Source organism: Bombyx mori, chromosome 11 (assembly GCF_030269925.1).
Source record: "Bombyx mori chromosome 11, ASM3026992v2".
Lineage (NCBI taxonomy): Eukaryota > Metazoa > Arthropoda > Insecta > Lepidoptera > Bombycidae > Bombyx > Bombyx mori.
The window spans coordinates 4,261,343-4,284,219 of record NC_085117.1 but is presented as its reverse complement, the minus strand read 5'-3'; the positions used below and the strand labels follow the sequence as shown (position 1 = coordinate 4,284,219).

The window sequence follows — 22,877 nt, the reverse complement described above, 5'->3', positions numbered from 1 at the left end:
ACCCTACTCTGAACAACAAGTTTTTCGATAGACTCTGCTGGCCGTCGCGATACGTGTCCAAAATATCGAAGAATTCTGGATGGCACTGTTGACGACAACCTTTGAGAGATATTTAGTTCTTTTAGGATAGAGGCGTTGGTGCGATACTGCCTATCGTTGAGTACAACCCGCAAACCTTAGAAGCAAGACACGTCAAAGATTGTGTTCATGGCGCCTATGACTAGTGGAAAGGCCGAGAAATCTGGCAAAATCCAGACAAACTTTTCGAAGATTGATAAGAAAATGAAGAAGATGAAAAGGAAAGAAAGTACTCAAATAGCTACATCCCGACGACGTAACATATTCGAAGAGGTCTTATTTTTATTGCTTAGATGGGTGGGCGAGCTCACAGCCTACTTGGTGTTAAGTGGTTACTGGAGTCAGAGACACAGACATCTACAATGTAAATGCGCCACCCACCTTGAGATATAATTTCTAAGGTCTCAGTATAATTACAACGGCTATCCCACCCTTCAAACTGAAGTGCATTGCTGCTTCACAGTAGAAATAGGCGGGGTGGTGGTACTTACCCTGTGGTGGTACTCACAAGAGGTCCTATTACCAGTAATTACGCAAATTATAATTTTGCGAGTTTGATTTTTATTACACGATCACCGTGGAATTCAATCGTGAACATTTGTTGAGTACGTATTTCATTAGTAAAATTGGTGCCCGACACACATTTGAGAGTCGAACAAACACCAATCTTTAATAAATAGAGTGACATTGGCAACTAGTTAAAGGTGGTCACTGGTTAGCAATAACGAATAGACGTCAACATAATATATCATTAAAACGAAGAACGAAGGTGATCGCTACAATGCGCAGCTGTGCTAATAGAAGAATGTTTCAAGCAGCCGAAGCGCGATGCAGAACTAATTTCTTCACGTCAATATTTAAACTCGCACCTCATACGCGTGTATATGTATTGTTAACTGGGGCTTTATTATAATTTAGTCACAAAGAAATCTTTGTCTTGATAAGCATCGGAATGTGTTTTTATTAGCAAAAAAAACAATGATAAAGTACGTTTTTTTTTTTAAATAACCAAATGAAAGTCACTGTACTTTGAAAAAAATATATTTTTAAATCAATTAACATCTGGTACTGCTCTTGCTAGGGCCAGTGTTAGCAAATTCTCTCGAGTTGAGCCCGTGGGCTCACTTATCCGTCCAGGCGCAGCTAGAATAGCTTAGGCCACCAGCGAATAGTTACGAAGAAAAAAAAACCGGAGTTAAATTTCACATCAGTATTTATAAAATACTCGTGTTCTCACTCAAAGCCTGTTATTATGGAAGTTTTTGAATGGACTTTCTTCGAGGTGGGGATTTGAAACATTTAAAATTATATACCCAATAAAATCTCTGGTGAGACTTTGAACTCGTGTCTCACGATTGGCGTTAATCATATTGAACGGAATTCTGTACAAAAGAACATCTGCTACTCTCCTTCAATCGATCGCTCATTGCTGAGCATCGTGATGCCTATGACCTTTTTGTGATTTGTAGCCACTAATGTCGGTCAGTGGCACAGTGCAGTGCGCGGCTTAGTCTGGTGTCCAGATGCTCGGACACTTGGTCACTCCGTCTTTTTTGGCTCCGACCTCTGAATCGTCTTCCATCCACTTTCCTCATCACTATGAGTCTCTCCAGATTTTCAGAGGATTTTCTTGCTATATAACCAAAATACTGGAGCACTCTATATAGGCATATGGTGCATAGCCTCTGGTCAACAATCTGCTGCTAATAATACGGATTTATCTAATAAGCCATCATGGCTGCTGGACACCAAAAGATCACAAGAAATCTCTCGAAGACATTTAATATACAAGTTTTCGATAGTTCATTTTGTTAACCTTTTTTTATATTTGAGGCGGACAAGTAGTGAGTCACCTGTGCCCAAGGGTAATAGTACTCATGAATATTAAACGTGAATGTTTTCATTTGTTAGTCGCATCGCATTACCCCGCACCCTTACAAAGGATTAATTAATTCTGTATAAATTGTTGATAATAAACATTATTTTATTGCATTAGTGGGCAGAAGAGCATACCTATTGCTGAATGGTTAACAGACTCGGCAATGTCAGGAACACAGCAGCCAAGTCATTGGCTACCGCTGAATACTGGTGGTAAGACCTCTTGTGAGTCCGCACGGGTAGGTATCACCACCCCTATTTCTGTCGTTAAGCAGCAATGCGTTGCGGTTTGAAGGCTGGGGTAGCTGTTGTAACTATACTGAAACTTTAGAACTTATATCTCAAGGTGGGTGGCACATTTACTTTGTAGATGTCTATGGGTCCAGTAACCACTTAACAAACAGGTGGGCTGTGCTGCGAGAACGTCCACACATCTAAGCAAAAAAATTCCCTCCACAACCCGCGTCATATTATTTGGGAGAACACCGTGAAGGGGAGTTATTTCTAAAGTCGAATGGTACTACTTTTTTTCCCCTACCTATTCGCTGGTAGCCTAAGAGGCTATGCCAACTACGCCCAGATGGGTAGGTGAGCTCACGGGCTCAACACTGGCCCAGCAAGAGCAGTGCTTCACCGAATCTACCATCGGATCGACATCACGATCCACTGAGAAGATCCGGCGAAAAAACTCAGTGGGCGTTCTACGTGGCAAAACAAATCTCTGAAAACATAAGCAAATGGTACTCACCCAAGTTGCCGTGAAATTTGCCACTCAACGCTCGGCTGCAAATTTTCATATACTGAAATGGATGTATCGAATTTGGGATCTAGTGACAAGCATGACGTATTATTAGTAATGTACAAGAACGACCTTCGTCTAATTAGCGTTTACAATTAGTGCCGTAACTGTTTAATTACCATAATATTTGCGGTGTCGTATTATTGAAAGCAATTAACTTTTGTTTGTTGAGGCTGAAAACGTGTTAGGACAGGGAAAGAAGAACTGGTAGGTATTCTTGTAGGTGATTCTAATACATACGTACCGGGTAAGGGCATTTCGTGTAATCGATTCTCGAGTCATAATTACCAGATGTAAATGGCACCAAACGCTTCTTTTACTTTTCTTATCCAAGTATGTAGGGTCGCCGCAGCCGGCGTATCCTCTTGTCCAAGTGGCACCAGAACCATTAGACATTAAAATGGATAGATGTTTAATTGAAACCGCTTTTGTTTTGCCAAAAAACTTGGTGCACGGTGTACTGTTTAACGTAATCACTGGACAGATTGTCACTGGCATAGTCAGGACTGCAGTACTGGTCGATTAAGATGTGTACTTTAGCATAGATGCCGACTTTGATTTTTCCCCTGACTCAGACAAGTGTTCTTGAATTATTGTTGTTAATATCTTTAAAAGCTACTTAAGATATTAAGCTGTTTTAATATTAAATCTTATAAATACGTCGAGATGCAGAAATCAAGCTGTTACATCTTTGCGAAAGCAGCCACTGATAAATGTAATATATTGTTATGCCGGTGAGAGTAACGCCATCTATCGCCGAATAGCTGAACGAATATCGAAGAATCTAGTAACATCTAGAACGCTTGAAGATTACAACGCCACCTATTTTCAGATAGCGGAAACATACATCCAAGGTACTCGACTTGTGAGGAATATTCTCGAAGATTCTAGGAATTTCGTCTTGACTATAAGCGTTGCAGAAATGGCACGCAGTCAGTTTGTAAACGGAACTACTCGAAGCGAAACAGCGAACGGATCACCTGAAGCGAACTGGAAGAAGTGAATTGAGAATTTTAAAGTGTTCTTAGTGATAAATACAGTTTTAAGTTGTACTTTGGTGGAACATTTATTTATCCCGAGCCCCAGCGCGTAACTATATTTTGAGCTCAGTTTTATATCGCCCCTATACTGAGGTTGAATTTCGGTTAAGACAAAGTAGAAACAGTTTACGTACAAACAATCGTTATTTCAAATCTATTTCAGTTTCAATTGAAACCATTTGGTTCTAATGCAGTTTCATGGGTTATCTCATGCGTTGATTAAATTAAAATACCTTGTAAAACTATAGCTCCAGCACTAACCTAATAAACTTGCTCCTTCGATATTGATTGGGTACTAATTAAATCATGTAGTAACTATTCTTTCAAATCTCATCTTTCCATATCTATCATTAAGGGCGCAATTTCATTGATTCGTTTCTCTGTCGGTATGCGGTTGTTCCCTGCACAGAAATCCACCAATCGTATGTGCAGCCTCTTCCCAGATTACATCAGTTACGATAACTTTCACTCAAGTTTCGATATATTCCTTAGTGCTATGATAATGCTAATGCTGATATCTTTTGCTTGTCACTTGTAGCATATAGAAAAGCTATTTTGGAGTGTTTATAGGGTGATTTGGCCCGATAAGTGTTGTAGTTTTATAGTGTGAGTTAATGTATAAAATGATATGTGCGTATTGTGTTGCTTTTGTTTTTTTTTTGTAATTTAAATTTCTAAATTTCTCTTCTTGTTCACTGTCTACTTATATGTGATTTTGATTGTGGAAACATATTTGGTTATTGTTTTAGCTATATTTTTTTAAATATTGTATGTTTTGTATTGTACTGTTTGTTTCCCAAATAAATAAATAAATAACAAGAATGAATCTTCGAATGAACGAAGCTAGTTGTTTTACGTCATTTCGGGTCTTGCCGACCCACTCTCGGTGCTAGGCTTTCTCAGCGTCATTTCCAAGAGTCATACGAAGGGTTCGAAATGCAACTTAAACCACAGACATAGCCGACTGAGTTTCTCAATCGCTTGGAATACCGCTCATCGTTCTCGTCAAACCCTTCGCTTGCGACGAAGGGCTCGGCGAGTAAATTAGCCCACAGACGCAGCCCATGAGCCAACTGAGTTTGTTGCCGGATCTTCTCAGTGGGTCGTGTTTCCGATCTGGTGGTAGATTCTGCGAAACACGGCTCTTGCTAGGGTTCGTGTTAGCACCATCGTCAGGTTTGAGCCCCGTGAGCTCACCTTCGTAGTGGATCGAGTTTCCGATCCAGTGATAGATTCAGCGAAGCTCTAGCCAAGATGAGTTAAAAACAAAAGCTTTCTCAATTTGACAAATGAAAACGATTCGATTGAAGAAAACAAACATTATCGGTCAATGTAAATGCGCCCTTAAAACCAATTAATGAACCTCGAACTCATTCACGCCTTAACCAACCAATTAATATTTAATTTTCAGATGACCAAGTTCCCCTAACAGCTAACCCACTGACCGAATATAAAGTCACGGATGTGATTGTGCCATATACAGGTTTAATATTTAGTTTTTCTTTTTATTTTATTATATATTCATCTTTTTCCTACATATAAATGTATTATTTGTTTAGTGGCGTCTTGCTTGGTTGTTAATTTAATACGATTTTTAGCCGACTTCAAAAAAAAATGAGGAGGTTATCTATTTGTTTGTTTTTTGTATGTGTCTTACCTCAGCTTGTTTCTAGGTGAACCGATTTTGATGTTATTTTTTTTCTTTCAAATGCGGGTGGATTTGCATTTTATCAAGATTTAACCAGTAGTCAATGACTCAGACTTTACAGTGTTTAATCAACTTCGACTACATTGGTGATATTCTCATTTTAATTTTAATTGAAGTCGGTTTTCCATTATTTTTTTTGTTTTTTTTTTTTGTCAATAATTTTTCTCATTTATGTTTTCACGTTTCGGAATCGGTAAAGTCCCAATATCGGAATGGTTTTGGTGAAAAACTTAAGGTCCCAATATCGGAATGGCTTTGGTGAAAAACTTAAGGTCCCCCAATATCGGAATGGCTTTGGTGAAAAACTTAAGGTCCCAATATCGGAATGGCTTCGGTGAAAAACTTGTATTCACTCATACTTTGTACGGATTTTCAGCAGCTACATACACCCCTTCGCTGTTCGTTACTCATACAGTAAGGCCGGGTTCACAACGCCTGCACGTTTATTTGCAGTATACGTCTTAACGAATGAATTGTGGCACACACACGTCATTACGGATCCTCCCGAACCATTAACGGTGCTTTTAGGTATCTCAAGCACCGGTCACCGTCCTCGCCGTACCCGTCGCTTGTGACGAAGGGCTCGACGAGTGAATTAACCCATAGACACAGCCCATTGAGTTTCTCGCCGGATCTTTTTAATGGGTCGCGTTTCCGATCTGGTGGTAGATTCTGCGAAGCACTGCTCTTGCTAGGGCCAGTGTTAGCAACACTTGTGGTTTGAGCCCGGTGAGCTCAACTACACGTTGGGGCGAAGCTGAAATAGCCTCTCAAGGCTATCGGCATAGGTAAGAGAAAAAAAAATGGCACATACATTGTACATAGAACCATTCACATGTCGTTTGTACCGCAAAAAATCGTACACCGCTTATGCGTTTAAACGAATAGTCAACGGACTTGCCAAGCAAATCGAATGAATTGTCTCGTTCACTCGTTCGTTTTTACACGAATGAAAATCTACCGTATTAACACCCGGGCGATTGTGCGTTAAAATAACGAATACAAAGAAAACGTGCGGGACGATGCCGTGTTAATCTATATATTAATACGTGAAGCAAAAACTTTGTATCCCTTTTTACGAAAATTGCGCGGACGGAGGAGTATGAAATTATCCAGTTACTTTGACTTCAATATCATGTTTTAACATTAACAAATACTATTGGCCTAATATGTACGTAAAGTATTTTTAATCAACTTATGCATTTATAATTAGACAATAACAATTTAATATTAAAACAATATTAAAATAAGACCACGCTATATTTATAAACAATAACAAAAGCAAAACATTAACTGTCCACTTCACACTCATAAGCTAGACCGCGCGAGAGAGAGATGGGCAGACTTTTCATGATGCACATGCAGTGCGACGTCACGCTTATTTCGTTTTATTTTCGTTACGAAATTTCTTGAATCGGTCGCCGCTCAAAGTTCGCGATAAAAGCTATGCAATAGCTTAAAAAGTACCTTATAAAAAACTTGAACATTAATCCATATTAAATTTCAACAGTATAATAATAATTTTAAATGGTTATTTGTATATTAACTTATCAAAAACTTTATACGTGCGCGCGCTAAAACACGTCCGTACAGGTCTTATACTGTTTTTATAATCCATTTGTGTAAATAGTCGGTATTCCGATCTTCCGCACTGTATAACGGACTAATAGAGCGTCGATCTATCGACGGTTCGCGCTCAAAGGATTAAAAACAATGCTCTTAAATTAACGCCGCGAACGTAGAGTTCGTCAACCCGATGACGTTAGTAACAAAAAAATGCCGTAGCCAAAATAACAGTCAAAAAAAGATTGTTGGTATTTTATTTTATCATTGACCTTTCATGGATGCTAAATAAAAATGTATTTAAACACTGATTTTTTTCGTCAACTAACGCGAGTCGATGACATAGTAATCAAAACTATTTTTAGGCTTTAATTTATTGGCGTCCATTAAATTCATTTTAAAGACGGTAGTTAGAAAGAAATTTAAATTAAAATGGCGACAAATAACGTAAGTTATTCGTCCGTGATCATGAAAACTGTGAAGTAAGCGACATTTTTGCAAGTTTACAGGAGAGCCATTTAAAATTTAAACATTTGGTAAAAATATCGTAACACAAAAAACTTCTTCAGCTATTCGAATGGAGCAAACTTAATTGAAAACATCGAACTGTTGATGCTGATGCCAAATAAAACGGACCTTTAATTACAAAGATAAATGTCACTTAATACCTAATAATAATAAAAAAAGCTATGTGGTGTCCCACGACACCGAAGTTCCTTATTATAAAAAGATTATTTATAATTTTAAGTTCTATTCGAGGTATAAAGGAAATAAAACTGGAGGTTTCGCAACAACCCACGGTCATTCGGTAACGTGCGAACTTATTGTGGTACACTTCATTCATGGTTTTTTGCATAAGAATGATAAAAAAATGTTATTTTTTGTATGTTATTACAAAGTTAAGTCGTACACTGTGTGCATTACTAATAAAAATCTTACGTTACGGACGTTTTTCCCCGGTTAAGGTACCCCTCCGCATCGTCCCATAAGGAACTTAGTTCCAATAATAATAATGTCGCCTTTCACCCCTCGATATATTAATTTTATCACTAGTGATCCCCCAGTAGTCGAAATTCGACTATAATTAATTGAAATTATAAACATTATTATGGTTCTATTGCCAAGAACTTATTATACATCTAATCACAGATATCACCAAGACTACACTTTAGACAAGTAATTTTAAAGACCAACATAATCTATTCTCAATTTAACCACAGACTTTAAACATTTACCAAAAGTTTGATAATAAACACAGAGTATATACCGATATATGTGTTGTATCAAATACATGATAGTATGTGTAATGTTTTTTTTTAAATTGATTTAATATATTTTTAAGACGACTTTGGAATCCAGCATCAATGTCGCTATCCACTGCGCGGAGGACAGAAGTGAATGGAAGAACAAAGTCCTGACAAAAGTGCTCAGTAAAGGTCACGACCCTCAGAACTGAGGAATACGACGCACGGAGGGAACGTATTTTTAATGCATAATTAAAAAAAAAAAATAGCATTCTGCACTCTTTATCTAGGTATGTTCTCTACAAGTGTGGGAAATTTCATATTGCTCCGTCAAGTTTTAAGCTATTGCATAGCTTTTATCGCGGGCTTTGAGCGCGGTGACCGAATCAAGAAATTTTGTAACGAAAAAAACCTAACACCCCCACTCCGCCTACGATGTAGCTCGCGTTCAACATATTCACACCTTTCGCTTGTGTAGTATTTGTGAATAAGCGCGCGGCGTGACGTCGCACTGGATGCCCATCATGAAAAGTCTGCCCATCTCTCTCTAGCGCGGTCTAGATTATGAGTGTTAAGGAGATAGTTAATGTTTTGCTTTTGTTAATGGTTATAAATATAACGTGGTCTCACTTTACTATTGTTTTAATATTAAATTTTTATTGTCTAATTATAATTACTTAAGTTGCTAAAAACGCTATGCAAAAGCTTTACCGCGGCAGTCCCCGAGTGCCACACGTTTTTTTGCTTCACCTATTAATATATTGATTCCCAATGTTTCGAAAACCTTACAGTTTTCGTGGTCCCCAACGATTGCTCTTGTATATTGCTAGTCATTAATAAACTCTTACGGGTATATGATCTCATCACGGGTCGCGTGCAGACATCGAATTGTCGGATCCACAAGGGATGTCCAACCTAAATTGCCCTAATTATGTTTATGTATTATTTAGGAGTGCTCAACGAACTGTAACTCTGTATGTATAGTTAAATTCTAATTAGCATTATTCGTTCGACGATCGAAATACGACCGTAATGACTGATGTTTCAGGATTTAGATTCGTTTTTTGGTAACCCCTACCTAATTGTTGGTAGCCTAAGGGGTTATTTCAAACTACGCGCGGACAGGTGGGTAGATGAGCTCACGGGATCAACCTGATACAGTCATTTTCTCCTTTGGAGGCGCTCGGGCAGCTATTAGCAAACCCCATCCTTCCTGGCCGAACCTTTGCTGGAGAAATTGAAAAGACCTCTGGGCCACCAGTAATCCTTCAATCATAAAAAAAGTAATTTCCTTCATTACTTTGTCTTTTTGGTCTTGTAACAGATGTTTAAAAAAATAATACTAATTTTATTTATTTATTGATAACACAAAAGCCGTTTGATATTAATAAAAAAATATATGCTGCAGACAAATAAAAGTGAGCAAAATATTTCACTGTTTGTATAGATGCTTTATAATATAAGAAGATATATTATAAGAAGAACGTGTTTTGCGAATACCACTCGATTAGATTGGATCGAATAACGTTGGTTTTGTTTTAATAATAATTATTTATTGATTCTCGTACTCCGATTGGCTTGGTCATAAGGAGGGGTGAAGATTTTTCACCGAGCAGCTAACATTGCTCGATTCTCGTACTCCGATTGGCTTGGTCATAAGGAGGGGTGAAGATTTTTCACCGAGCAGCTAACATTGCTCGATAGACCGACGCTCCGAAACTAACCTAACACTGGCCCTAGCAAGAGCAGTGCTTCGCTAAATCTACCACCGGATCGGAATCGCGACACAGGGAAAATATCCGGCGAGAAACTCCGTGGGTTTTGTCTATGATATCTTTTTTGTTCTATCATGACTACCGCCCCGCCACACACTTAAAAGTGTTTGGGCAGCGAAGTGGTTGGCACGTCTGGATTTATATATATAAAAATCGTCGCTCGATCGCTTCGTGGTAATATCGGATGATTTAACAAAGGATCAAGTGCGAAGATTGACTTAAAATCTCTATTAAACGTTCTTATTTTTAACCTCACGCGTTATTGTTGTCATAATCTGTGACGGACGTCCGCATCTGCCATAGGCTTGCCCCAAGATTGGCTACAATGGTCAGTCCAGGGGATTCCCCGGAACTTAGAAGCTCATCAGACCACCACGCGGAAGGCCTAACGATGTCGCGTATTCCGGTGCGCGATCGCCACTCGCCAAATTTCCTCTCGCATTTACGGGACTAAACATTTTTAAATCCTACACTTGGTGTGATAGGTACACTTATAGTGATATTATTATCACCAACAACTAAGAACTGGTTGAAGTTTGTTTAAACCTGTTTGTCTCGCCAAACTCATCAAGTTTGATGTAGGCAATACTTTGTCAATTATTAACTGATTCATAATCACATTCATTTAAATTACGACCGGTTTCGTTGTCCTGCTCGCTTACGGAGCTTACCACGTGTCGGAGCGGGATAGCAAGTATTTTGACACAACTAAAAGATGAAGATAATGAGTTATAAGATGGCACTCAGTATACGGGCCTGGTAATATTTATGGTAATGGTATCTGGCATGGTACCATCGATGCTGATCCTGGCCCATGCTCGCCCATCTGTCCTGGAGAAACTGAAAAGGCCTACGGACATCAGTTATCCTTTCATAAAAAAAAGCACCATCACAAATAACGGAGCGAGCGAGTGTTGTATAAAAAAAGCGTACATTTCGCGATAGACACGTCAAAGCTTGGCTAATTTTTAGCGTCTAGAATAGTTCGTGGATCAGTTTAAATATTTCTAACTGTTCACTGTTCTTAAATGTTCATTAATAATTACGTTTTTACGTTCATTATTTGAGTCGTTAAAAGAAAATTGTTTTGAGGTTATTAATTAAAAACCATAAGAAACTGACATTTGAGTCGGCCTTATTAAATAAAAATATTGGTTAAAGCGTATCACTACATAGTATAAAACAAAGTTGCTTTCTTTGTCCCTATATCTGTCTGTCCCTGTGTATGCTTAAATCTTTAAAACTACGCAACGGATTTTGATGCGGTTTTTTTTTAATAGATAGGGGAGTGAAGAGGAAGTTTTATATGTATAATAACATCCATTAAATAGTGGAGAAATCAATAATAAATTACAGTTTCCGAAGCGAAGCGAGGGCGGGTTGCTAGTGTTCACATAAAGTCAATAGTGACGAAGCTTAAGGGCAAACAAACATATATTTTTTTATTGCTTAAGTGGGTGGCGAGCTCTGAGCCCATCTGGCGTTAAGTGGTTACTGGAGCCCATACACAACGTAAATGCGCCACCCATCTTGAGATATAAGTTCTAAGGTCTAAGTATAGTTATAACGGCTGCCCCACCAACAGCGGCAGCAGCGGTGAAGCAGTAGCTTCACGGCAGAAATAGGCAGGATGGTGGTACCTATCCGTGCGGACTCACAAGAGGTCCTACAACTAGTAATTACGCAAATTATAATTTTGCGGGTTTGATTTTTTATTACACGATGTTATTCCTTCACCGTGGAAGTCAATCGTGAACATTTGTTAAGTACGTATTTCATTAAAAAAATTGGTACCCGCCTGCGGGATTCGAACACCGCTGCATCGCTAGATACGAATGCATCGGACGTCTTATCCTTTAGGCCACGACGAATTCTCGTATGGCCGTCTTTGTTCCCTTGGTCCCTTTCTCGAAATTTTAATTAGCAGGGGATCTCAAATTCAGCAGACCGTCGCCGCATCGGCCCGTGTGCTTTGAAAATCCCGCTATTTCCTCGATCCTCAAGATCCAACTAAAATTGGACTGTCGCACGTCAGAACGGTCGTAATATGAATCTGTTTTTTATATGATTTTAGGCGGTATTTAGCGGTATATTAGCGTCTTTAATGTGTAATCTAATTAAAGGGAAGCAAAAAAATATATTTCAAAAGGTGAGTCGCGGTAACTCTAACCATAAAAAGGACCAGTGATTTTTGTAGGAAAAAAAAACAGAAATCTACAGTGTGTACTGCGATTTTGTTTAATTATGGTGTACATCGCTTTGCGTGGTCCGTGATAAACTTGGGGAGCTACTATTTGTGCATTATGTGTAGGGTTGCCAGTTTTTTTTTCAGCCTATAAGGGGCTTAAAAAATACGAGATTTTAGTTTTTACACGGGACAAATGAAAAACAAAATTATATAGTGACATTATTATTATTATTTTTGATATTCCTCCGAGGAGCAAGTCAGTTTTAACATATTTTTAATCGGTTTTAAATATATATAAATTTTAAATTTATATAAATATATAAAAATCGATACGATTATAATCGTATGGTTCGAATACGGGACAGATTCAGTCCCGCCGGGATATTTTAAACTAAGTCCCGTCCCGGACAGGACGTCCCGGGAAATATGGGACGTCTGGCAACCCTAGTTGTGTGTGATCTATATATGTGTGAATAATGTTGTTTATCGTTATATATTAATATTGTATTGTTAAATAAAAATGTTCATTAATTTTATAAGAGGCGGCGAAACTAACAGCTTATTTTCGATGAAAGGTTTTAGGATGGAAGACTGGTATTTTATAATTAAGACTATTTGGAGGGTAATCGTCTCTAGAATTGTCAACAATGGTAACAGAGTACATCAACTGTGTATCTTTGAAATAATAATTGTAAATTTGATTGCTGTTGTGATTACTACCCTATTGCATTAGGTGATACCTGTAAAAATAGTTGTAAGGTTATAAGTAAATTTATACTAATATTATAAAGAGGAAAGATTTGTTTGTTTGTTTGTTTCGAATAGGCTCCGAAACTACTGGACCGATTTGAAAAATTCTTTTTCCATTAGAAGCCGACATTGTCCCTGATGAACATAGGCTACTTTTTTTAAAAAAAAAAATTTTGTTTTTTTTTGTTTCATGTGTGTTTTAATGTTTCCGAAGCGAAGCGAGGGCGGGTCGCTAGTAAATTAATAATCTGATACTAATTCGGAATGTGTATTCAGAGAGTTTTTGGTACCTACTTTTTCCGGTCAGAAATCACGATAAATCAACGAAAGCTCCATATGTGGACTAAATCGTGAACTATATGAATAACAGCTGGATGTAATGTTTGCAGAAGAGCTGATGAATTCGAACGACACGTCGGAACAAGTGCTAGCCCTGGTCCCCCCCGAGCTGCACAAGTATCTGACGGTGCACCCGAAGAACTCAAGTGGTGGGTTTTAATGGAAATTCCGTTTTTTATTTTATTTTTTACCTATGCTGATAACCTTGAGAGGATATTTCAGCTTCGCCGTAACATGTAGGTGAGCTCACGGAACTCAAACCGGAGTGTTGCTAGCACTGATCTTAGCAAGAGCCGTGCTTCTCAGAAGCTATCACCGGATCGGAAACGCTAACCACTGAGAAGATCCGGCGTAATTCCGTGCGTACGGTCCGCATAATGAAAACCGTAAATTTCTGTCTCGGACTTAAAAACTACAGATTTAGAAAATACGGTCTGTCTGTCGGCTTTATTATTTCGAGAGGTAAAGCCTTCGTCAAACAGAACGCGTAGCGTAGTGTAGTATAGAGCCTCAACGCTATAAGTACGCAGCGCTCTGTCGCGGCGTTGGGACGCTTTGACGTCAGGCGCTGTAATTTTTTACAAATTTTATTTTAGCGTCTGAGTGAATGTGTATTAAAATACTAGATAATGCCCGAAAAAATGATATAAATAGTTAGAAAATACCCATGCTTATATTATTATACAATGCCACATCTGAATCACTCGATTTCTTAATACTTTGAAATTTTCACACTGCTATCGAAAGGCACTATGATTTGGCGAATGCGTTGCGTCAAGGAGCGTTAGACTCATCTAATCAATTTGAAGAGCGCGACGTTAAGTACGCGGCGCTAAGTACGCGTTCTGTTTGACGAAGGCTTAAAAGACTATTTGGCTTAAGCGGCATTTCGCTTAATACGCGACATTTATATTTGTAATTAAAAGTGCGTTTTATTTGGTATCAGCATCAACAGTTCGATGTTTTTAATTGAACTTCAATTAAGTTTACTCAATTCAAATAGCCGAAGAAGTTTTTTTGTTATGATATTTTTTTCAAAATGTTTAAACTTTAAATGGCTCTCCTGTAATGTTGCAAAAATTTCGCTTAAGCCACAAAAATTTCCATTCACTCCTCGATTGATATGCTCTTTCAAATATCTCCCAAATGATTTGACAGTTATCGCCACACGAATATTTAACTTTAACGATAGAAAAGAATAGTAATTTCAGACAATATCCCCGTAAGACCCGTTGCGATTACCAAAGTTCATATTTCTTGAAAGGAAAAAAAAAAAAAAAAGAAATCATTCAATCAAATTCGCAAATTATTTCTTTCAGTCAACTCCACAGAGAGAGCCGTTTCTAAGAATCTCACTGAAATTCGCAAAGCGATACAGAGGAGCAACGAAGCGCAATACATTCACAATGAGGACATATACGGGCCGGTACAGAATGACACCATCATTATTGCCATACAGGTAAGCCTAGTTGATTGAGGGGGCCCGTATTGTGAGTAAAGATGAGGCGTATTTACGCTACCAGGTTTTAAAACCAGGTTTTCGCTTCGAAGTTTATTAATGGTGGTATAGGACGTCTTGTGAATCCGCGCGGATAGGTACCACCGCCCTGTCTATTTTTGCCGTGAAGCAGTAATACGTTTCGGTTTGAAGGGCGGGACATTCGTTGTAACTATACTTGAGACCTTAGAACTTATGTCTCCAGGTAGGTGGCGGCATTTACGTTGTAGCTATCTATGGGCTACGCTAACCACTTAAAACCAGGTGGGCTGTAAGCTCGTCTATCCAACAAAGCAATAAAAAAAGGTATCGTCGGCAACTGCGCTTATGTGGTATTAAAAGTAATATTCGTTAAAAATTGGATTCATATAATAAACAACAAACACATTTGCTAAATGCATTAAGTAGCAAAGAATTTTGGTCTGGGTGTTTTTCTTCGAGCCAATATCAACTGTTTGCCGCGTAGGCCCTTCAGATTCGTGAACTTGGGTACCAGTCTGCTTTCCTTAAATTTGTTTCCTTTTAAAACTCTTTTATCAATTTGTATGTCCTTTTCCATCGACATTCTATCGGAGTCGGCTTCTTCTGTTCTCAATAAAGCTTGCCTGTTCGTTTCGCGAGTTCTTTCTTCCATCCAAATCAGTTGGTCTTCGTCGCGTATGCCGGTTTGAAAACGAAATTTACGAGGAATCTGTAAAGGAATTGTCTGGTTAAAATTGTACGTCATCATCAATCATCAAAGTATTATCAACCTTATCAAACACAAATACCTGGAAAGTATAGATAGCCTTTATGTACGTTTATTGGGATTAGAAAAGATGTTCATGTCACTGGAGGTCCGGCAAACGTAAAACAGCAAAATTGTGGGTAGAATTAACAATTAATGAAGAAGTATTCAAGCAATATTAGAAATTAAAATTTAAAGAAAAATACAAGAGGTTTCAAGTAAAGTAACCAAAAGGCATAGACAGACCAGTGCAGATGACATGACAGTGTCTCAATAGACGGTAATAGATGAACATATCACATAATATTAATAGAATATTAATTGTGTTTTACGCGAATCGACTATTAATCTACCTAATTTAAATAATACAAAATTATTTTTGTTGAATTCCAAAGGCAATATGGAAATTACCTGGCTAGGTGGTGCGATGACCTCCGGAGGGTAGCCGGCAAGAGGTTGATGAGGAGAGCCGAAGACCCGGCTCATTGATGTGGATTTGGAGAGGCTATCAGGCCACAGTCAGTCATACTGTTGGTATGTCTAGCAGTGGACGACTGTGGCCTGATGATGGTGATAATGATGATGACGGAAATTACCGTATATTCCTTGCAGATATCTTTAAAAGGTTTGTAATGCGGTATTTTGACATCTGATTGTATTTTTTTCGTTCTCGCAATAACGACTCTTGGAAAATCCGGCTTTTGATACCTGAAAGTATTGTTACAATAAACGACAGGCAGAGGTAACTGCGTATTTTTTTGAAAATTTTGGATAAGGCATATAACCCAAATCCAATACTTCAAAATGCTTTCAATAAATTCTGTGTGAAAAGAAACGTATTAGCTTGGAAATATAATAAAACGAAGATGACGGTAGTTAGCAAATTATTCAAATGTCCACCAACAATACTTAAGCCGTCGGTGACAAAGAAAACTGAACAGTATTCGAAACGTCGAAAATTATATCTTTGGTATCTTGGAACCAAAGATAGGTTACAGTTGTAAGGACTGTTGTAAAATAACTGATATAAAATTGAGCATGTTAAAATTAAGACAATTTTGAAGATTGCCAAATAGCGACACTGTTGTGGAAGCAATGGTAGTAGTAGGGACGAGACAATAACAAAGGCGGTAGCAGAGGCGGATTATCCGTAAGGCAAACTAGGCACGTGCCTAGGGGCGTGTAGTTACAAGGGGCGCGCGAGCTCAGAATTTTTAAATAAAAAGAGAAAATAACATATCGATGATTAAGAACTAAATGCCTGAACTAAATGCCCTGGTTTACTAAAGTCTAGGGTTTGATGATACAACGTCATCGTAATTGCAAAAACAATTAATTAAAATTTGTAGTATTATGATGGCCATTTATGGCCGTTACAGGGGCGCCGATAAAGTGATTGCCTAGGACGCTTTGGACCTTTAATCCGCCACTGGGCGGTAGTCTGGGAAAACGGAAAAAAAGCGGTATATTATGAAGTGAGCAGATATCTAAAGATTGCACAAGTGGAGTTGTAAATAAAGCAATACAAAATCAAGGGAACTGTTGCAATTTGTCTATTTATTTCTTGGCTGTTGGAAGCGATGTCTACACAGTATTGGCGATATATCTCGATAACATTACAGCAGTATCGCCTTATGAATCCAGAATTGCGCTGGCTCGTAGAAAACCGAATTTGGTTTCAACTTGAATATTGTCACGTCATCCAGCGATGCTTGGGTCTAACCAGAATTTGACCTGGGTCCACTCATCGCAAACCAATTAAGGCAGTTGCATTTATCAATATTACCAGACCAAATCCCAATGATCTATCTTCAATGGCTCAGGCATCAGGATCTTCATCCAACGGAGGACGTCGGATCTGAAATAAATTTATCAATCTCCAATCAAAATATATGGCAATAATAAAAGTAATTGAATGCAAAGCTTTAACCGATTAGAAACTCTTCATTTTGTAGGATTTCCAACCAATTTAAGTCTACATTAAGGAAAAAAAATCGGTTGTCTGTAAAGTCGGTTTACGGACGATAGTTGAACATGACAACGTCATAAGAATATAGGTACTGATGGAATGGTTTCATTTTTCAAAAGAAAATTTTAATTTTATTTGTTTGATAGATATTTTGTATGGACAATTGACACCACATTCACTTTTCACTAAACTTCATACTTGATGAAAACATGTAAATGTATTATTGTATAGCAGCTGTCCACGCGGATGCATCGCTCACTCAAGTAGGTGAGAGACAGATGTCGAACGCGGCCGAACGTGGAGGCCGATTGTGCCTCTTTGTTGCTCGTTGTGCGCTCTCGCTTGCACTTCAAGCCTTAAATGGAACGCCTCAATGAGTCATGTTTTTTCGTGCGTGCAGCCGGCTCCATCGAATTATAAGACGTTGTCACGACAAAAAACAAATTTTTTTCAACGCTTAAAAAAATCTGCACTATAGCGACACCACTCTCTAAAGTGTCTGAAATCTTTCGAATTTAAGCTTTATTTATTATGAAATTATTTCGATCGTCAAATTTAGTTATTAGCTTAAGATACATATAGAGTTGAACCGGTGTTTTTATAGCGTCAACTTGTAATACCTCATTTCCTTGGGCCTCTACAAAATTCCATAGAAAATAACAATGTTAGATTAGGAGTTAGTTCCGAACCTAGTCCAGTTTTCTCGGATACCCCAGTCAGGACCAGTCCGGGATTTGAACCAAGTGCAGTGAGTGAGTGGCTTCCTAGGCGGCAGTCCTATACTCCTCGAAAATCGAATGAATTCTGTTCCGAATAAAGCTCTTATATGCGATGTGATTTTCTGAAAATATATACAATGTATTTTTGTTTTTATTTTGACTTTTTTTTTTAATTCCCTTATAAGGAGACGAGCATACGGCCCAACTGATGGTGAGTGGTTAAGGTCGCCCATGGACGTCAGCAATGCCAGAGGTAGAGCCAAGCCGCTGCCTACCGTTTAATACTCTCCACAAGCCTCGTTTGAAGAAGGACATGTCATAGCGCTCGGGAAACACGGTGGAGGGGAGCTCATTCCAAAGCCGGATGGTACGTGGCTAAAATGATCTCTGGAAAGGCACTGTGGATGAACGCAGTGGCTCCAGGTAGTATGGATGAACTCCACTTCAGTGGAGGGCGGTACGATGGTAAAAACGAGATGATTGAACGAGAGTATCACTTCAAACAATTGTCAAATAACAATTGTAATTCATATGAAAAGTGCAGACTTCGCCAACATACTTACTAAAATATCGATAAAATCGTGTATACCGATACAAGGTAAATTCGATGGGTCCTCAAACATCAATAATCTCAGCCCGTTAATGTTGTTATCAGTGAAACATTCCTGAAAATACATAGGATAATTGGAAAGTGTTCTATTACAAGCAAATATATTTAATGAAGAGCACAATACGTATTGTTATGCCAGTACTAGTAAGGCCATCTGTCGTCGAATAGCAGAAATGGATATCAAAACAATAAAGAATTTAAGCAAGTAATATACATAGTATTACAAAATTTTTCTTTTTCCTATTCTTGTTAGGGCCCCACTGAATAAAAATTCCTCTCCACTTTTCCTAGTCTTTGGCCTTATTCATGCAACTTTTTGCTGTTGTGTTTATTATGGTAATCACTAACGAGTTTCAATTATCAATAATTTTATACAAATTTTCTTCCAACTTTTCTATTAAAAAAAATATGTAAGACACAAAATGAAACTAAACCTTTAGCTGTCAAAGATATATGTTACACGAACGTGTGACCTGCAAACGACCTCAGCGTCACACAAGTACATTGACCCCGACCGTGGTAACCTTTGTTGTCTTACAATGCGCGCCGTTAGAAATCGAACATTCATAGTGTTTCCATCACGTTCTTTATATTAACGAGTCAAGAAAAATGTTACCACGTGTTTTCACTACACGTCATGGTTCTATTGTGCCTGTATAAAACAACTGTCAACCGTTTATAAACCTTATATTGAGGAAAGCCAATGTCTTCTGCCCAGCTAGCCACTTCCTCTTCGGTCCATTTAAAAGCTATCGGAAAACTCAGTGCATCGACAACATTAGCCGCCAGCTCGTACAGAGTCAACGGAGATATCTGGCAAGGCTTCAACTTTCTGTAACGGCATACGAAAAAAATCCTTTCAAATTGCAAAGATTAATCGTTGAAGTTTTAATTTAGGTGTTTCGGATAAGATACATGTAATAATCGCACTGCTTAGGTTTGTTCCTTCGAGCCTGATTTTAAGTATACTTATAAATCTCACTTCTATTATTGGTGTTAGAAATAAAATTATAACAATCAACAAAAGGTGAAGTCGTATTTCAAGCTATTATAGAGTTGTAATTCAGCTTTTATTGCTGGTGGTGCCGAAGTGTTAAGAGGCCTGTGGCTGGGTAAAGCCTACCTTTTTCTCTCAAGAAGCAGCTATTCTTCCCAATTTAAAATCTTTTTTTATGGATGGATGGATGGCATTTTCTGCCTATACGTTTTTGTCTTTTTTTGCCTTTTCTGCGTTCAACATAATGAGTGGATGAACTAAATCCTGAATCTATTGCTTAAATGTCACGTCAAAATCTACGAACTACTGCTTGACCGCTGCTAGCGTTAGAACTAGCAGTGTCCGACAGCACCGAAAATATACCAAATGGATCCGTCATATTTAGGGCGGTTTAAAAAGTGGGTCAAAAAGTCATACAATACGACACCGAGACACTGCGCTCATGTCTTGAAATGAGTGTCGGTATTTACGATAAGTATATAGGCTTCTGTTACCACAAGTGATTATTGCATTAGTCTGCGCGTGTTAAAGCCTTATCATAAGGCCGTCCAGCTGCTTCGCTATAGCAATGGACTGATCGGTAACCTGTGCCAAATCGCAAATCCGCTGCAAAACTGTTAATCTTACTTGTTCTTCTGATATGGCTCCTCAATTGGATAGCAAGAGCATTCAGCGCAGGTACTTTTGTCGGGTGAAGGGAAGTTAGGTATCCGTGCCGGCACAATCAAGGATGGCACGCGACGTGGAATTATTGTTCTTTTGGGCATTGTTCGTGAATGGGTAACCTGAATGGTAGGACATGTTTTAAATTTTGAAATCGTGGCTCGTATGTTAAGACGCCTGGTGCATTCGAATCGAGCGATGCGACTCACGTCTTAAGTTGGGTGGAGACATTTGCGTTGTTCATGTCTATGGGCTTACCACTCAATATCGGATAAGCTGAGACCTCTTTCACTCATCTATGCAATAATAATTATTATTATAAAAAAAAACACGTGTGGCATCCGGGGACTACCGCGGTAAAGCCATACATAGCATTTTTTATCGACTATTGCAATTGTAATTAGACAATAATAATTTAATATTAAAACAATAATAAAATAAAACTACGTTATATTTATAAACATTAACAAAAGCAAAACATTAACTGTCCCCTTCACACTCATAAGCTAGACCGCGCGAGAGAGAGATGGGCAGAATTTTCATGATGCGCATACAGTGCGACGTCACGCCGCGCGCTTATTCACAAACACTACACAAGCGCAACGTGTGAATGTGTTGAACGCGAGCTACTAAGCGGAGTGGGAGTGTTAGGTTTCATTTTCGTTACGGAATTTCTTGATTCGGTCGCAACGTTCAAAGTCTGTGATAAAAGCTATGCAATAGCTTAAAAACTAATGAGTCAAATATAAATAACGCTAAGAACATTCATTCATTCCTTCAGTCTGTAATTTGTGAGTTCTGTCTCAGCCAGGCTCGAATAGTGGTTGTTGACTGACTGACTGACTTGTTGTCGGTTGAATCTACATGCCGCTACCGTTGCCACATTTATATTTTTGCAATTAAAGGTTCGTTTTATTTGGTATTGGCATGAACAATTCGAAGTTTTTAATTGAACTTCAATTATGTTCACCCCATTCAAATAGCTGAAGAAATTTTTTTGTTATGATATTTTTTCTTTAGCTTTAAATGGCTCTCCTATAAAGTTGCAAATACCCTTTCATCCCTCGATAAACATATATATATAATTTTATGCTTGAACTCACTTACATAATAAAAAGACATACCTTTTTGTTTGATATACTTTAAGTAAAATTGTAACAAAAGCTTTTGATAGTATCGCCACTTCTAGATGACAATTCGTGTGACACGATAATGTCTGTAAGATTTGATAATAAAAACTCGGTCTTCGAAAACAATAAGGTCGGATATTCATGTTTTCATTGTTATTAGTTAGTTATTAGTTAGTTCTGTATTAGAAATCTGGGACGATTTTTTGTTTGGGGTAAAATTCTTTACAACGTTAAAATTGTAATTTAGGTTAAATTAAATAAATTTGATTTAAGTTCTTGATTCTTAAGGAATAAGGTTGCATTTCTGTCGTGTTTTTAGTTTTTGAAATGAGTTGATCTAATTCGTTCTTGTCATTCGCACTCAAAAGCTCCGACAAGAAACTGTCATGGGTCATGGACTAGTTCTCTTGTCGACCGACGAATTCGACAAGGAAATCACTAAATCACATACATAACCACAGTAAACTATATTTAAATGTGTAGCGTGCATCATCCCAAAAATTGCTGTCATAGTGTGTTATAAGAGATTGCTGTACATGCCTGTAACTGGCTTACATACCAGTACTTAATTTTATACATGTTAATTTTAAGCTTGAATGTTTTATGTGTATTGCTGTTGGTGTGTCTAAATAAATAAATAAATAAATCTCCCTCGTCATCGAGCGCAATCAGAATTCCCGAATACTCTGTGTCATCATAGTGCTTAGTGCGAGTTTTTAAGCTAAGTTAACGTGTGCCTGCGTTTCCCCTACTCTGAACGGGTTCTGACCCCGGACGGAGATCGGACGTCGGGTGTAAGAGTGCAGGGGAGTCGTTTAGTGGGTGGGTGCCTGCGTTTGCCGCTAGGGGCGCTGTTCCAACTCCATACAAATTGGAGTTAACTTTTACGCGATCGAGAACGTTAAAAAACTCGCACTAAGCACACCGATGTCAGTCGACAAAATTCGCGCGCCAATTTAAAGTGTAACATAAAAATAATATCTTCGTAATTACTATCTCCTAGTGTCTAGCTTCGTTTTCTCCGTTTCTTGTTAAAATTATAATACTATATACTACTAGCTGACCCGGCAAACGTTGTGTTGCCTTAAATAAGATTTCTAGGGAAATTCTACTGAGAAATAAAACCTCATTTAACCACATAATACCTCATTATAAACAAAAAAAATGTCCAAAAAATAAAAAAAAATAAAAATGTTTGGGGT

General features: G+C 38.1%; 2 protein-coding genes across 9 annotated transcripts in view; one reads left to right on the top strand and one right to left on the bottom strand.

Annotated features, from left to right (window-relative positions):
• LOC101735304 (alpha-1,6-mannosyl-glycoprotein 2-beta-N-acetylglucosaminyltransferase) overlaps positions 1-22,877 on the top strand; it is a 64,218-nt gene that overhangs the window by 21,538 nt on the left and 19,803 nt on the right. For 4 of the 8 annotated variants that reach the window (XR_009974221.1, XR_009974219.1, XM_012692592.4 and 1 more), the window contains exons 3-5: positions 5,207-5,278; positions 13,413-13,511; positions 14,682-14,821. Coding sequence is in view for 4 of the 8 variants with exons in the window: in XM_012692592.4 (XP_012548046.1) it covers positions 5,207-5,278; positions 13,413-13,511; positions 14,682-14,821 (311 nt within the window). In the remaining 4 variants the exon portion in view is untranslated. The remainder of the gene's footprint in view (positions 1-5,206; positions 5,279-13,412; positions 13,512-14,681; positions 14,822-22,877) is intronic. The other 4 variants (XR_009974222.1, XR_009974220.1, XM_038013712.2 and 1 more) reach the window with 1 other exon arrangement.
• Positions 15,208-22,249, bottom strand: LOC101747102 (uncharacterized). Its single transcript, XM_012692596.4, has 8 exons — positions 21,670-22,249; positions 20,510-20,667; positions 19,570-19,717; positions 18,839-18,940; positions 18,246-18,397; positions 17,374-17,445; positions 16,184-16,295; positions 15,208-15,551 (listed from the first exon to the last, which is right to left on the bottom strand). The coding sequence occupies exons 2-8, from the start codon at positions 20,647-20,649 to the stop codon at positions 15,261-15,263; spliced, it is 1,017 nt and encodes a 338-aa protein (XP_012548050.2). The 5' UTR covers positions 20,650-20,667; positions 21,670-22,249; the 3' UTR covers positions 15,208-15,260.